Source organism: Pelodiscus sinensis, chromosome 16, assembly GCF_049634645.1.
Source record: "Pelodiscus sinensis isolate JC-2024 chromosome 16, ASM4963464v1, whole genome shotgun sequence".
Lineage (NCBI taxonomy): Eukaryota > Metazoa > Chordata > Testudines > Trionychidae > Pelodiscus > Pelodiscus sinensis.
Genome location: NC_134726.1, coordinates 41,237,327 through 41,254,928, shown reverse-complemented (window position 1 = coordinate 41,254,928; position 17,602 = coordinate 41,237,327). Strand labels below are relative to the sequence as shown.

Genomic DNA, 17,602 nt, shown 5'->3' with positions numbered 1-17,602 from the left:
CGCTCCAGTCATGCGAGTCATCCCACCAAGTCTCTGTTATCTCAATTAAATCATATTTCTTGGACTGGGCCAGGGCCTCCAGTTCTTCCTGTTTGTTGCCCAGACTTCTCGCATTAGTGTAGAAACACCTCAGGTAACCAGCTGAGCGCCCTATCTTCTCCATTCGAAACAGGGGTCCTCCTTTCTTGCTCGTTCCTCTCCGCATTTCTTCCTGGTATCCGACTTTCCCCACTCCCCTCAGGGTTTTGGTCACCGTCCCCCGACTAACCTAGTTTAAAGTCCTCACTAGGTTTGCAAGCCTGCCCGCGAAGATGCTCCTTCCTCTCTTCGTTAGGTGGATCCCATCTCTTCCTAACAATCCTTGTGCCCGGAACAGAGTCCCATGGTCGAAGAAACCAAAGCCCTCTCTGCGACACCATCTGCGCAACCACGCATTTACGCCCTCAATTCGATGATCCCTGCCCAGTCCTTTCTCTTCAACGGGGAGGATGGACGAGAACACCACTTGTGCTCCGAATTCTTGGATCTTTCTTCCCAGCATTACATAATCCGCAGTAACCCGCTCAAGGTCATTCTTGGCCGTATCATTAGATCCCACGTGGAGAAGCAGGAAGGGGTAGCTATCCGAAGGTTTGATCAGTTTGGTAAGCCTCTCAGTCATATCGTGAATACGAGCTCCGGGTAAGCAGCACACCTCTCGAGATTCCAGGTCCGAACGGCAGAAGGATGGCTCAGTCCCTCTTAGGAGGGAGTCCCCGACCACCACTACCCGTCGTTTTCTTTTGGGGGTGGTGGCCGTGGAACCCCCCATCCCTTGGACTATGCATCCCATGCCTTCCAGTAGATGGCGTTCCCTTCCGGTTTCTTCCTTGTGAGGTCCCTTCCAAAGCTTTCAGCACTGCAGAGCCTGTGGAGAGAGCCTGAAAGCGATTACTTACCTCTATAGAACTGGGGGGTTCTCATGCTGGCCTTTTTCCCCTTCTATAAGTTACATGCTGCCAGTTCTCTTCTTGGTCACGTACTGCACTCTCTGGCTCCTCTGCTTGCCGTGCTTGAAGGATTAAATGCTGCCTTCTATCGAGGAAGTCTTCATCCTCTCTGATCGAGAGTAGGGTCAACAGTTGGGCCTCCAGTCCTTTAATTTTCTCTTCCAAAATGTCAACCAGCTTGCACTTCGTGCAGATGAAATCCGTTCTTTCTTCCGGGAGGAAGACAAACATGGCACACGCTGTGCAGGTAACAACAGCAGACCCATCACCATCCATCACTGCTGTCCTGTTTGTGTTCCTCAAAGGTCAGTCCTAGGACCAATTCTATTCAACTTATTTGACTAGATCTGTTCAATATCTTCATCAACGATTTAGATACTGGCATAGAAAGTACGCTTATTAAGTTTGCAGATGATACCAAGCTGGGAGGGGTTGTGACTGTTCTGGAGGATAGGGTCATAATTCAAAATGATCTGGACAAACTGGAGAGATGGTCTGAGGTAAACAGGATGAAGTTTAATAAAGACAAATACAAAGTGCTCCACTTAGGAAGGAACAATCAGTTTCATACATACAGAATGGGAAGCGACTGTCTAGGAAGGAGTACGGAAGAAAGGGATCTAGGGGTTATAGTGGACCACAAGCTGAATATGAGTTAGCAGCGTGATGCTGTTGCAAAAAAAGCAAACATGATTCTGGGATGCATTAACAGGTGTGTTAGGAGCAAGTTATTCTTCCGCTCTACTCTGCACTGGTTAGGCTTCAGTTGGAGTACTGTGTCCAGTTCTGGGCACTGCATTTCAAGAAAGATGTGGAGAAATTGGAGAGGGTCCAGAGAAGAGCACCAAGAATGATGAAAGGTCAGAGAACATGACCTATGAAGGAAGGCTGAAGGAATTTGGTTTGTTTAGTTTAGAAAAGAGAAGACTGAGGGGGGACATGATAGCCGTTTTCAGGTATCTAAAAGGGTGTCATAAGGAGGAGGGAGAAAACTTGTTCATCTTGGCCTCTGACGATAGAACAAGAAGCAATGGGCTTAAACTGTAGCAAGGGAGGCTTAGGTTGGACATTAGGAAAAAGTTCCTAACTGTCAGGGTAGTTAAACACTGGAATAAATTGCCCAGGGAGGTTGTGGAATCCCCATCTCTGGAGATATTTAAGAGCAGTTTAGATAAATGTCTATCAGGGATGGTCTAGACAGTATTTGGTCCTGCCATGGTCACAGGGGACTGGAATCGATGACCTCTCGAGGTCCCTTCCAGTCCTAGTATTCTTTGATTCTATGATTCATAAATGATCTTGAGAAAGGGGTGAGCAGTGAGGTGGCAAAGTTTGCGGACGATACTAAACTGTTCAAGATTGTCAAGACCAAAGCAGACTGTGAAGAACTCCAAAAAGATGTCACCAAACTGAGTGATTGGGCAACAAAAAGGCAAATGAAATGTAATGCACATTGGAAAAAATAACCCCAACTATACATACAATCTGATGGGGACTATTTTAGCTATAACTAATCAGGAAAGAAATCTTTGAGTTATCATGGATAGTTCTCTGAAAATGTCCATGCCGTGTGCAGAGGCAGTCAAAAAAGCAAATAGGATGATAGGAATCATTAAAAAAGGGATAGAAAATAAGACGAAGAATATCTTACTGCCCCTATATAAAACTATAGTATGCCCACATCTTGAATACTGTGTACAGATGTGGTCTCCTCACCTCAAAAATATATTCTGGCATTAGAAAAGGTTCAGAAAGGAGAACTAAAATGATTAGGGGTTTGAAACAGGTCCCATAGAAGGAGAGGCTAAAGAGACTGGGACTTTTCAGTTTAGGAAAGAGGCGGCTGGGGGGGGGGGGGCATATGAAAGCTGTATATAAAATCATGAGTGGTGTGGAGAGGGTGATTCAAGAAAAGTTATTTACTTGTTCCCATAATATAAAAACTAGATGACACCAAATGAAATTAATGGGTAGTAGGTTTAAAACTAATAAAATAAAGTTCTTCTTCACACAGCGCACAGTCAACTTGTGGAACTCCTTGCCAGAGGAGGCTGTGAAGGCTAGGACTATAACAGTTTAAAGAAGAGCTAGATAAATTCATGGAGGTTAGGGTCCATAAAAGGCTATTAGCCAGGGGGTAAGGATGATGCCCCTGGCCTCTGTTTGTCAAAGGCTGGAGAAGGATGGCAGGAGACAAATTGCTTAATGATTGTCTTCGGTCCACCCCCTCCGCGGCACCTGGCATTGGCCACTGTCGGCAGACAGGACAGTGGACTAAATAGACCTTTGGTCTGACTCAGTATGGCCAATCTGATGTTCTTATGTTTCCTGGGTGGCGGCACAAGAGTGCAGCTCAGAGGGAACACCCACGGAGTCTGGGGTATTCTGAATTGACTTTATGATGGATAACGTGAAGCTTGAGGGACACTCAGGTGCCACAATGTCCACCCTCAGATCCTCAGCTTCCTCCACCTCCTTCACCTGCAGGTTTACATTGTGGACCGCCCAACAGAAAAGATCTTGGTATGCTCTGTGGTCAAACAGAGGACAGCCTGAAGCTGAAGTGCCCATTACTGCCTCATCTGATGATGAGAAATGTAAATTCCCATTTAATTAGTTAACCAGTTAAATATTATGTTTAAGAAGTTATCCGATTAAATGGGGATTGGCAGGGACTGGAGCGGACCTCTCCCTATGGCAGGTGATTGGTGCTCCAACACCCACTAGTGAACTACAACCAGTAAGCATCATTTTGTATAGGCAATGCTTACTAAAAACCATTCACCTCTCTACTGATGAAGATGAGGAGGCTGGTGGTGGCAATGGGTCTTCCTGTATTTGGGCCTGCTCCTGAGCTAGGGTCTTCCACAAGAAAAGTCTGTGAAATCTGAGGTTCCCGCATTGGAGGAAAAGAATTCTCCAGGGTGTCTGGAGTCGATCTGGAGACAGTAGCCTCCAGAGGTTAAGAAATGTAGCTGGTCCTTGGAGACTGGGAACAATGGCAGCTGGAAATCACCAATCTGGAGTACTGAAAGGTGGTGCCATGGGCCAGAAGGGCCACTCTGTGGAGGGCAGCCACTGTGGGCGCCACGGTGCAGGCTTTTCCAAGCAATGCTTGCTAGTGTGGCTTCATCTGGAATAGGCTGAACCAGAATCTGATTCAGATGAGCCAGAGGGCGATGACCAGGAAGGGGCAGAGGAGCCTGTGCTGAAAAGATGATTCCAGTGAGTGGTGCCCTGTAGAGCATGAGGATGGATAGTGCCTGTTTCACCTTGAGCATGATCAGTGCCACAGCACCAGTGAGCCCAGTGCTGGATCACAGTGATGGCTCTGGAGCAGCAACTTGGATCAGCTGTGTGCGTCCAGTGCTTGGGAAGTGGATTTATACTCCCTCACTGCCAGGAGATCATGCAACAGAGTAGGGGACTATCATGGGGATGAAGAGGTGAATTGATGCAAGTTTGGCATCAACAGGTGCCACAATGCTGCTGGCATTGACTTGACTGGGGCACTGTCAGCGGTGCTGGAGGCTTCTCCATTACAGGTGAGGGCCCATATGCCAAAATCTCTATGAAGTCTTCATTTGCCTCAGAAGTGTCCAGCAGGATTTGATCCTGCCTTGGGCAGGGGACTGGACTTGATGACCTCTTGAGGTTTCTTCCAGCTCTATGATTCTAGTATGGAGTTCAACACCTCCACTGGACTCTGGCCCTCAAAGAGATGCTACAAACTGGAGCACCAGACTCAAAGGCTCGAGTTGCTGATATTGAGCCTCGAGTGCTGAAACTTTCTTCTGGCATAGGAGGGGCTCATGAGAGGATGTGCCACGTGTGGAAAGTGCTCTCTATCTGGCTTACAGTGTTTTTTGCTGCACTGGTGATGTAGAATGGTGTTGTGGTGCCAATGTGGCCTGTAGTGCTGGTGGACTTGGGTGCTGAGAATCTTTAAGCTCTAGAGTCCCTTCTTGGCACCATTTCTTGTACTGACGCCAGGCTACTCTGTACTCATCCCTGAGAGTCCAGGCAGTCTGAAGTGGAGGGTTGAAACGTGACTGACATTAGCAGCTGTTTCAGCTAGAAGTCACGCTTTATTTTCCTTCAGATCATGAAAGCTGCAGATTTGCAATGTTCTGACTGGTGTTCCTCCCCAAAGCACTGCAGGCATGAATCGGCATAGACTCCTTGCCAACAGACAAAAGGCTTAATGCCTTGGTCTTTCAGTAGGCTCCAATGCCTAGAGCTGGTAAGGGGTCTGAGCAGTCGCACACCCAGTCCTAACTAAAAATATTTACAACACAAAGAAAACTAAGAGTGACAAAGAACTATGGGATCAGGGAAGACTCGTGAATCACAAGTAAAACACTGTTCCAATGCCTCCATAGACAGTGAGAAGGAGCTGAAGCGGGGGAGGAAGGGTTGGGTCAGCAGGGTCATATATGGAGTGCCATAAGGGCACCACTTTAGGGGCTCTACAGCTGACATGATGGGAGCTAGTAAGGGGGAAATTTCCAACACTCATGCATGCAGCGTACACACACCTGACTGGAATCTACATGAACAAGCACTCGAAGAAGAACTTGCAGTGATGCCATGCAATATCCATGTAATTATAATTACTGCATATAAGCGCTTGTGGTGCCAGATTAAAAAAAAAATCTAACTTTAAAAATCAGTCTCTTAACTATTTTTTCCTCAAGGAAGGGCAGAGTTAAGATTGTTGCGATGCCTCAACTGTGTATTTCTGAACCATAATATATTTTAATTTCTTTAGAGTTGCACCTTAGAAAAGAACAGAAAAGATTATCAATAATCATATCCATTCTACCAGCTCTACCTCAGATCCAAAATCTCTACCAATTTCTGTATAGTTAAGGCATTGTCTGAGTTAATTTAGCATGAAACAAGACACCCAATGCTAAATGTCTTAGAGGACACATTGAAAAATTTCTTCATTTAATTAACAGGTTTTCCAGTAAATTCTCAGAAAACTCACTCAGAAAACTCATAGTATTCAATAAGTAAATACTGGAGATAAACTATATCTGTCATATAACCAATATCACTACTTTAAGTGCAAAAAAATCATTCAACTTCAACCACAGAGTGATAAGTACCTCCTTAATAATCAAATATGCTATCTAATGTCAGTTTTCTTTGTTTTCTCCAGGTCCATTTTGATGGCCTGTATCAGATTTACCTATAAGTTAAGTGCATCATAGTAAATTAAAGTCAATCCTAACAATTATGTGTCTGCTGAGTTTGCGTGAGAAATTTAAAACAATCGAATGATTCAATCTCTCTCGTATAAAAATGGTTTTCCTGCCAGGCAACAGAATGACGTCGTCATATTCTCTCACTCTCTGGCCACGAAAGCCACCAAATACAGGAGGATTGGCAAGCGTAGCGAGCAATGGGCACAGCCCCTCCATCTTTATATATTCTTAGAATTTTTTAAACCCTCACATAGAGGATCTGCAACCCCTCAATCTACAAGGTTGATGACTTGGTCCAACCAAAACTATCTTAGTTCTTTATCTAGAGAATACAACATTTAAATCATGAAGTCCCCACAATGCAATACGACTGCATATTGCTGAACTGAATCACATTTCAGATAGCTATGCTATTTTCTGATAAATACTAGGATTCCAACTTCAAGTTCAGGTAATGATGTATACTAATTAAGAAACCTGTAGGAACATGCATACCAACTACTTACACTCTAACCTTTTCCATTACTAAGCAAAACTCCTGGCACTTCAGGGGCCAGAGCCAGTGTTTAAAGATCTTCTTATGTTATTTAATAACCCTCAAACTGATCTGTAGCAGGAAACTACAGAATATTCAAGAACCTGTATTCAACCTCTAACTAAATTATCTACATATATAAATAAGTCACTAACATTTCTTTCACTTAGATTTAACTGGATCTTTTAAAAACTTATCCAATCCAATCCAGACTAAAAAAGGACCAAAAACAATGGTTACAGATTAGGAATGTTAACATGTGTTTATTTAGGTAAATATGTAACAGCTGAAAATGTCAGCAGTTACATGTTCACAGGCGGGGGGGGGGGGGGCGGGGGGGGGACAAGAGCCAGTTATTCCTGAAAATAATCAGTGTAATGGCATTGTGCAAGAGGGTTTTTCTTGCGCAAGAAGGGGCAGTGTAGAGCCTCTTCGCAAAATGGCGGCTCATTAGATATGTAAATGAGGCTCAGCAATATTCCACGCTTAGCCTCATTTGCATATTTCTGGCGCAAGATCACGCCAGTGTAGACATAGCCTAAGGGTTAAAAGCCGGTTCCCCCCATGCTACTGCCTCAGAAGCAGGCATCTTCCGCTATCCCCCATGCTATTGCCTCTGATATAGAGGCAGCAGCAAGGAGGGAAGAGTTCTTCCATGGGTTTGGATTAAACAGTCTGTCTTTAAAAAACATTTCCAATTTAAATCAAATCTTACTTGAGCGGTTTTTCTGATGACATAAACCTATGAGTTCTAGAGTCATTCAGAGAATCTTTCAAAAAAGTTCTGAGGTAAAATGAAAAAGTAGAAATTTAAAACCTTGATTACCTTATGCTATTTCTTGTAAGACACGAGGAGTAATATCCATGTCCACTCAAAAATAGGGTTTGCTTAACAAAAGCACCATGCTGTGCACATTTAGTTTGAAAGCTAGACCACACCCAAATTGTTTGCATCACTGCTCTCTTATTTGTTATTTCTAACACATATGAATAGGCACCTAGGCATACTAAACTTCTTATTTGATCTTGTAAACCTAGAACTTAGAAAAACTGTGTTCATTATTTTTATTCCATGCTTCAAACCCAGCCTGGTTTGGGAAGTTTTCTCTAAATATTCTGCCAATCAAGAAGTTGAAAGCCTATCTGTTAATGACATAGGCAAAGTTGTCTACTGATAAATTAAATTAAAGGGATTTTAAACAGTCACTATAAACTCAAAACAAAACTCCTCACATTTTTCAGAAAGTTTTATATGTACAACAGTTACAAGTATAATTTAAGATTACAATATCTTAATCTATACTAGAAAAGACTTGCCACTATACTATACTAGTAAATATGCCTAATGTGGATGCAGATTATATAGCAAGGGTAGCCAAATTTGCAGACCCTCTGAGCCACATATGATAATCTTCAGAACACTGAGAGCTGGGCACACCTTCCAGAGCTCAGGACTTCAGTCCTGTAGGAGGAGCCTGCCGATGCTCAAAGTCCCAAGCCTCAGCAAGTACCTCCTGTGGAGCTGAAGCTCCTGGCCCCATCACCCTCCTCAGGACAGAAGCCCCTGTCCAATTTTCCCCCTCCCCCAAAATCTGGTTGGAGTAGAATGGTGGGCTCCCAGAGCTGTATTTTAACCGAGATTTGGCCACCTCAGTTCTACAGACATAAAAGTGCTTTTGACGGTAAAGCTTATGCCCAAATAAAATAAACAATGCCAGCAAAAGCACTTTTATGTTAATACACCCAAATCGGCTTTTTCCAGTTTGTTTACATATATAAGAAGATTCCAGGATTATCATTTTACATGTCACTCTGAAGCTAATTATACTGTAGAGTGACAGAAACAGCTATAAGCATGGTTGAGGGCTCACTATTCAGAATATCACCATGTTGAATCATTAATGGGATTGACTGCCTGTTATCCAATTTTTAAGTTCAGACACTGAATTAAATAATTTCACTTGTGAGGCATATAGCCAGGTTTGTATCCCATATCACCAGTACAGGTTGCACCTCTAAAATCTGGGATTCTCTGATCCAGCAACATCCATGGTCCATCATGACCATAGATGTTTCAGGATCAGAGTGTCCTGGCACACTGCTGAGGGGTGGAGGCTTGGGAGTCAGCTTGCAGCTCAGTAGGGCTGAGGGCTGCGGGGGAGGGCCGGAGCCAGAGCACAGCTCATCTGAGCTGCGAGGGGGGGGGACAGGAAGTCCAGGGTAGGGGGCAGGAGGGGACCTGAAATGACCTCCCCTGGTGTGGAAAAATCCCTCATCTAGGACCAGTCAGATCCCGAAGGTGCCAGACCCGGGAGGTCCAACCCATACTGGAATACTGATCTCCACTCTTATTTTACAACATATCTGCATAGACCAATTTCATTGGTTGTTTGAGCGATACTGCATAGATCAGTGTTTCTCAAAATGTGCTCCGTGAAACTGACAAACTGGAAACATCAATAGGTACAACACATCCAATCAGTGGACCCCCTGGGGCTCCACATAAGTACAACACATCCAATCAGTGGACCGCTGGGGCTCTGCATAAATTTTTACGTGAGTAAAGGGCTCTGGAGCCCAAAAAGTTTGAAAACTGCTGGGATAGATGATGGGGTAGTTGGTCCAACAGCCATACCTGCCATCTGCACAAATCTCACAGCATAATCTCATTAGACACAAACCAACAGAGCCACTCACAAAACTGCTCACATGGTTGCAAACTGATGGAAACAACTACAAGCATGGTTGAGCACTATTTGATTAGAATATTACCAGGATCACTCATCTTTAGGGTTTGCAGCCTTTTACTGTCCTTCACCTTCCTTTCTTATAAAACCATGTTTATAAGACACTTGTGAAACAGAACAAGTATTTGGCTGCTAATTACCAATTATTAATAGTAATCCCATTTATGTATTGGCAACTGCAGTTAAGGTTTTATTGAGATTATTAGTTGTTTTAGATACCATATTTCACATGTAAGTAACTGAATTCAGTCTCCAATGTCAGAGCTATAACTCTTCAGAGGACAAATTTTTGTTGTTGGTTTGGAAGGGCTTGTTTCCAAAACAAATCTCTTTTTTAGAGAAAATGCTTTAAAATCCGCCATTAAAACTTGTCCTATTTTCCTAACAGAGCTAAACAACCACTGTTTCCACAAATGCCACATTTCTGATTTTCAAACTTTGATAACATCTCACATGTAGGGCACTTTTGAACTTAAAATTAAACTTATTTTCCCTTATTTGTTATAACCTGAGTTACACTAAGATTAGCCTGCAGAAATTCACAGATTCATCCACGATGTCAATCTTTTCTTAGAGTCAGTCTGATTCCCTAAGAAACAACTACTAAATAAATAAATAATGCATTTTGGGGAGGTGGTAGAAATGTCATTTTCAGTGAAAATGAGGACTGACTAGTTTTCACTTCAATTCATTAGCCTTGCTCTGCACATAAACCTGTGAGGATGGTGAGCACAGCTACTGGAGTGGGCTCTGAGGGAACAGAGGAAATAAGAGGAGGGTGCCATGAAGGATGGAGAATTGAGTATGGATGGGGGAACAGGTATTTGGTGAAAGAGTGGCTTCAGATGAGAGAGACCCCAGGAGGAGCTACACTGAGTCATCTCTGTTCAAGAGGGGAGTTGTGCTGGAGAATCACTATGGAGTGAAAGGAAAACAGGGAAGTGAGGAGATATATGAGGAAAAGGAAAGCTTGAGTTCCTCTCCCTTTCAGTTCATCCTTCCCCCCCCAAAACCTGGCTGAAGCCCCACTTCCTCTCAAATCTCTTGCCCATGCCCCATGACCTTCCAGTGGGCTGATTAAGTGCATAAAGGTCACACAGTATAAAATCTAAACACTAAGACTACGCCTACATTGGCAAGATTTTGCGCAAATACTCTTTAACGCAAGAGTTTTTGCGTTAAGAGTATTTGAGTAAGAGTGTTTCTACGCTGGCATGTGCATTTGCGCAAGAGCATCCGTGCCAGTGTAGACGCTCTCTTGCGCAAGAAAGCTCCGACGGCCATTCTAAACATCGGGCTTTCTTACGCAAGAAATTGATGTTGCCGGTCTACACTGGCCTCTTGCGCAAGAACAGTTGCACAAGAGGGCTTATCCCTGAGCAGGAGCGTCAGAGTATCTGCGCAAGAAGCACTGATTTTATACATTAGAACGTCAGTGTTCTTGTGCAAGTACTCACAACCAGTGTAGACAGGTGGCAAGATTTTGCACAAAAGCAGTCACTTTTGCACAAAATCTTGCTAATGTAGATGTAGCCTAAATGTATCCCACAGAAGCAGGGAGATGGGAGTAGAAGATATGTTGTGGAATGAGGATGTACCAGCACCCCATGCCTGAGGGTTCTCCTGAGTCACTACCAGACAGTGGAAGCAACGAAGTTCTACAGGACACTGAGGAGCAAAGCTCTGCATCAAGGGAAAGTAGAGCTGTTATGGACAAATAAGAAATGGAACAGCACACAAGGGTAATACACATCAATATTATTGTGACTTAGGCCATGTCTACACTGTGCTGCTGTCAGAGCCCTACTGTATTTGCATTATATGGACAGGAGAGACCTCTCCTGTTGACGTAATAAAACCAGTTCAACAAGAATTGGTAGCTATGTTGCCTCCTGACAAAACAGTGTTGTGGTCATGAGTCCTTACGCTTCCAAAACTTATGTTGCTCAGGGATGTATTTTTTTTTTTAACACCCCTACACAACAAAAGGTTTGCAAACATAAGCTGTCATATAGACATGGCTTTAGTTGTATGAATGACTACAACTACAATGTTGATAGTTATTAAAGCTGAAAAACTGCCCTACATTAACTTCAAATGTGGTACATATCCCACGAATGCAAACTACAAGAAACAGTTTAGTCAGCTACTTCTTCCCTTCCATTAATAATTGCTCACAATCAGCATGAAACAATCAGTAATTATATCTGAAAGGATTATTTTAGTAACTACCTGTGCAAACCCTCTCCCTCACTGCCACTGACTAGGATACAACTGGTATCATACAATTGGTACTAATGAAAAAATAAGCAGTTAAGAGTAACAGGTGGTCCCTCCCAGGACAAGGGTATTGCAATATGCTGCCAGTGTGAGGTTCCACTAGAAACGGGCCAGACATTTAACTTTCAGCAGCGCCATTCAGCCCTGCGCCTGCAAAGCACAGCCCGAGGCGAGTGGCTGTCCCGTGGGGTCGGAGAGCTCAGCGGGGCACGCGTCGCACGCCCGGGGAGCCGTAGGAGACGGGCTTCCCAGGCCCCTCACACCTAACCTAGTGCCCATCGACTCGGGCTTGCTCGGTGCGGCTCCCAGAGCCGGCCCCGCAGCGCCCCGGGCTCATCCTGCGGCGGGGCCCGCGGGGCGGGGCGCGGAAGGGCTCGCGGCCTGGCCAGCCGCGCGTGCGGCCTAGTCCCGCTCCAGGCGCGGGCCCGAGGCCGGCGGCGCGCGGGGGCCCGGCCCGCCCGTACTCACGAGGTGGCTGCTGGCGCTGGCCATGGGCCCGCCCGGCCGGCCCGGCCTCCGGCGAGTCGCCCTTTAAGAGCCCAGCTCGCGGCGGCGGAGCCCGAGCCAATGGGGCACCCGCATCCTCCGCCCGTGACGTCACCCACAACAATGCCCCCTCCTCGGGCAAGGGCGGGACTTCCACGCGCCCGCACTCCCATTGGCTCGGCTGCCTGCTACTCACGGGCCGGCCCAGGTGTAGGGTCAGACTTCGCTGCTCGCCGATTCCGCTCCAGGCAGCGAACGAACGAGAGCGCACGCTCTGCGCATGCTCAGTTGAAACGACGACGCCCCTGCCCTTGCCTGGCCTCGAGACCCGCTCCGACCCTGCCTGGGGCAGCGCTGGGCTTCAACCGCCTCTCACACTCACTTCCGGGTTGGGCCCCCGCCAGGGTAGCATCATGGGAAGCGGTGCGGGTAGTCGCATACCTATTGGCTCCCACCCCGGGCTACCCATGATGCACCTGCTCACGTCCTCACTCAGCCGAGGCGCGCCGTCCGTCGGGACCGGCTCCCACAATGCACTGGGGCTGCACGGACAGCGCTGCCGGCACAGCCCAGCATGCACCGGGGCTGGCCCGGCGGGGAGGTGTGCCACCACCCAGCATGCACCGGGGCAGTGCCAGGCCTCACGTGCTGCGGGCTCCCACCAGGCACCAGTCCTTGCCAACCTCCCGTGGCAGCCGGGGCGCCCGGCCCAGCATGCACCGGGGCTGCGCCCAGCGGCTGTATCCTGCGAGAGGGGCTGAGAAAGCTGCTCGCGCTCAGCCCTGGCCAGCCTGCCCGCGGCCGGGGCTCCCCTCCCCCCCAGCGAGTGGGGACAGCCCGGGCTGCGGGCAGAGCTGTGATACCGGCCAGGGCGCGAGCACTCCCGCCCCGCGCCGAGAGGGGCAAGCGCCCTTCTCCGTGGTTTTGAGAGATGTGACTTTATGGGCCCCCTTGCGTAAAATGCCGGGGTTCGGTTCCTTAGCGCCCGGCATTTATCTGTGACAGCCTCGCACTTTTCTTGGTTCTGTTCAACTGCTTTTCTTTCACATCAGAGGGGGAGCGTGTTAGTCTGAATCTGCACAAGCGGCGAGGAGTCCTGTGGCCCCTTAGAGACTAACCGAAGTGTAGGAGCATCAGCTTTCGTGGGCAAAGACCCACTTCGTCACATGCACGTAGTGGAAATTTCCAGAGGCAGGAATAAATATGCAGGCCAGGATCAGGCTGGAGATGACGAGGTGGATCCAATTAGGGAGGATGAGGCCCACTTCTAGTAGCTGATCTGGAGGTGTGAATTCCAAGAGAGCAGAAGCTGCTTTTGTAGTTAGCGAGCCATTCACAGTCTGTGTTTAATCCAGAGTTGATTGTTTCAAACTTGAAGATGAACTGTAGCTCAGCAGTTTCTCTTTGAAGTCTGGTTCTAAAGTTTTTTTGCTGCAGAATGGCTACCTTTAGATCTGCAATTGTGTGTCCAGGGAGATTGAAGTGTTCCCCTACAGGTTTTTGTATGTTGCCATTCCTAATATCTGATTTGAGTCCATATATTCTTTTACGTAGGGACTGTCCAGTTTGGCCAATGTATATAGCAGAGGGGCATTGTTGGCACATGATGGCACATAATACATTAGTAGATGTGCAGGAGAATGAATCAGTGAAGGTATGGCTGATCTGATTAGGTCCTGTGATGGTGTTGCTGGTGTATATATGTGGGCAGAGTTGGCACAGGTTTGTTGCATGGATTGGTTCCTGAGTTAGAGTTATTATGGTGCAGTGTATAGTTGCTGGTGAGAATATGCTTCAGGTTGGCGGGTTGTCTGTGGGCGAGGACTGGCCTACCTCCCAAGGCCTGTGAGAGTGAGGGATCATTGTCCAGGATGGGTTGTAGATCACTAATGATGCGTTGGAGAGGTTTTAGCTAAGGACTATAGGTGATGACCAGTGGTGTTCTGTTGGTTTCTTTCTCGGGCTTGTCCCGTAGCAGGAGGCTTCTGGGTACACGTCTGGCTCTGTTAATCTGTCCTCACTTCCTCGTGTGGGTATCATAGTTTACAGAATACTTGTTGAAGATCTTGTAGGTGTAGGTCTCTGAGGGGTTGGAGCATATGCGGTTGTACCTCAGTGCTTAGCTATAAACAATGGATCGTGTGGTGTGTCTGGGATGGAAGCTGGAGGCATGCAGGTAAGCATAGTGGTCGGTAGGCTTTCGGTATAGGGTGGTGTTTATGTGACCGTCACTTATTTGCATCGTGGTGTCCAGAAAATGGACCTCCTGTGTAGAATGGTCCATGCTGAGGTTGATGGTGGGGTGGAAGCTGTTGAAATCGTGGTGAAATTCTTCCAGAGTCTCCTTCCCATGGGTCCAGATGATGAAGATGTCATCGATGTAGCGCAGGTAGAGAAGGGGCGTAAGTGGATGAGAGCTGAGGAAGCATAGTTCCAGGTCAGCCATAAAAATGTTGGCGTATTGTGGGGCCATGCGGGTGCCCATAGCAGTGCCACTGGTCTGGAGGTATATATTGTCACCAAATCTGAAATAGTTGTGTGTGAGGATAAAGTCGCAGCACTCAGCCACCAGTTGTGCTGTGGCATCATCAGGGATACTGTTCCTGACAACTTGTACTCCATCTACATGTGGGATGTTAGCGTAGAGAGCCTCTACATCCATGGTGGCTAGGATGGTGTTTTCTGGAAGATCACCAATGCATTGTAGTATTCTCAGGAAATCAGTAGTGTCACGGAGGTAACTGGGAGTGCTGGTGGCGTAGGGTCTGAGTAGAGAGTCCACATATCCAGACAGTCCTTCAGTGAGAGTACCAATGCCTGAGATGATGGGATGTCCGGGATTTCCAGGTTTGTGGATCTTGGGTAATAGATAGAACAACCCTAGTCGGGGCTCTAAGGGTGTGTTGATTTGTTCCTGTGCTTGTGTGGGGAGAGTCCTGAGCAGATGGTGCAGTTTCTTAGTGTATTCCTTAGTGGGATCTGAGGAAAGTGGCCTGTAGAATGTGGTATTGGAGAGTTGTCTGGCAGCCTCCTTTAGGTAGTCAGGCCTGTTCATGATGACAACAGCACCTCCTTTATCAGCCTCTTTGATTATAATGTCAGAGTTGTTCTGGAGGCTGTGGATGGCGTTGCGTTCTTACATCATCCTCTTTTGGTGCATCAGGTCTTGCCTTTAGCAATCCAGCAATGTTCAGTTTAGTGTTAATCTGTTTTCCATGCAGTAATTCTGCAGGTGATCTGTGCGTTGTGGCATGTCGTGTAGCCCTGAATGCTTGCAAGAAATCAGTAGTGAAGGTTATCTACGATTGCCCTTCCAGTTTAGCCATTTGCAAACTCTCTTTCAAGCTTCTGTTAAAACTTTCAATTTCCCCATTGGCTTGAGGATAATACAGGGATGATCTTCTATGTAAAATGTTCCTCTCTGGTAGAAAAGTTTCAAATTCCAGGGAAGTAAATTGACTTACCATTATCTAAAACCAGTTCTTTGGGGTTACCTTCCCTGCTAAAAACTGTAGAGAGGAACTTAATTACTGTACCAGAAAAGATTTGCGATGTAAATGCTACTTCAGGCCATTTACTGAAATAGTTTATTAAAGTGATGGCATAATGACAGTCAATTGGAGCAGTATCAAAGGGTCCTATGATGTCAATTGCAACTTTTTCCCATGAAGAATCAGGAAGAGGAACAGGCTGTAATGGTGGGGTATATGTCACTGCTGTCTTATCATGCATTTGGCAAGTGACACAGGATTTTGATTGCTTTAGTTTGGGAGTCCATCCCTGGCCACCAATACAGATCCCGTAGTCATTTGGTTCTGACAATTCCTTGATGAGTATGGTGTGCCAGGTGTATGAGTTTTGACTATAATTCTTCTGGCACAAGTAGCCAGTGTGTACCTCGTAGCACACAGCCATCAAGCAAAGAAAGTTCATCCCGAACTCTAAAATAAAGCAGCAAAACTGGGTCAAGGTTTTAGGGTTACTGGGCCATCTCTGTCAGAAATTCCTGTAGCTTTTGTTGAATTGGACATGCTGAACAAGTAGCTTGGAATTTCTCTCTTGTAACTGCAGTAAGAGTGCTTGTAATAAGTGCAACTACTTCATCCTCATCCTCCAGTGGACCATCCGGTGAAGACAAAGGCAGGTGAGAAAGGCAATCAGCTATCACATTTTGGTTTCCAGGCTTATATTCCAGTTCATAATTGAAAGAGAGTAGTCTTGCAGACCATCTAGCAATACAATTTCCTTCTCTTCCTAGTCCTTTTGTGGTTAGCAATGTTGTCAAAGGGCTGTGGTCTATGCGCAACTTGAATGTGCGGCCCCCACAGGTAAGTTCTCCATTTTTCAGTATCCCAGACACAAGCAAGTGCTTCTTTTTCAGCTGTAGAATATTTTCTCTCGGCATCACTCAGGGTCTTTGAAGCAAATGCAGTAGTCCTCTCTGTGTTGTCCTCATGAAGTTGTGTGATGACAGTCCCATGTCCATAATCAGAAGCATCAGTAGTCACACTTGTGGGCAATGCAGGACTGAACAGTGCAAGCACTGGACTATATAAAATCAAGTCTTTCACAGTTTCCAAATTAGCTTGTGCATCTATTGTCCACACCAAGGTTGAACTTCTCTGTAGTAATTCTCATAACGGTTCAATAACAGAAGCATAATTGGGAATGAATTTTGCATACCAGGAGGTAAGACCCAAGAAGGAATATGAGGTTTGCAACTCTTGGAGGAGGAGCTTTTGAAATTGCTAGGATACAATCTGGATCAGGTTTTAGTCCAGCCGGTGAAATTGTATGTCCCAGAAAGGAGAGTTCTGTTTGTCTAAATTTGCATTTAGACAAACTGAGCTTGAGGCCTGCTGTGCTGATGCAGTTTAGTACAGACAGCAGGTTGTCATGCTCCACAGAAGTATTTCCAAACACAATAATATCACCCAGATAGCACTGAACTCCAAGTTGATTCTTCAGAATCAATTACATCATTTTTTGGAAGGCACTTGAGGCAGATGCAAGACCGTATGGAACATGTTTAAAATGAAATAGTCCCTCGTGTAATAAGTGCTCTGAGGTCTCTGCTATCTTCATGCAACATAACCACATAACCTGGTGGTATGCACTCTGCAAATCAGGAGTAGAAAACATCTTTGCTCCATGGAGTTCTGAAATACTACTTCTATGTGAGGCAGAGGGTGGCTGTCAATCACAATAGCTTTATTTGGCTCCCTTAAGTCCACACAAAGGCAAATGCCTCCATCCTTCTTCTGTGTCACTACTATAGGTGAAACCCATTCCGATGAGTCAATCTCTTCAATAATGTACAGGTTTTTTAAGTTCCTGTGAAACAGCTTCCCT

At 46.0% G+C, this 17,602-nt stretch overlaps 1 protein-coding gene across 7 annotated transcripts in view; it reads right to left on the bottom strand.

Moving 5' to 3' along the window:
- PDPK1 (3-phosphoinositide dependent protein kinase 1) overlaps nucleotides 1-12,820 on the bottom strand; it is a 152,157-nt gene extending 139,337 nt beyond the window's left edge. For 4 of the 7 annotated variants that reach the window (XM_075899971.1, XM_075899972.1, XM_075899977.1 and 1 more), the window contains exon 1: nucleotides 12,233-12,391. In XM_075899971.1, coding sequence (XP_075756086.1) covers nucleotides 12,233-12,256 — 24 coding nt within the window. In that variant the 5' untranslated portion in view covers nucleotides 12,257-12,391. The other 3 variants (XM_075899975.1, XM_075899974.1, XM_075899973.1) reach the window with 3 other exon arrangements.
- Between the last annotated feature and the right edge of the window lie 4,782 nt (nucleotides 12,821-17,602).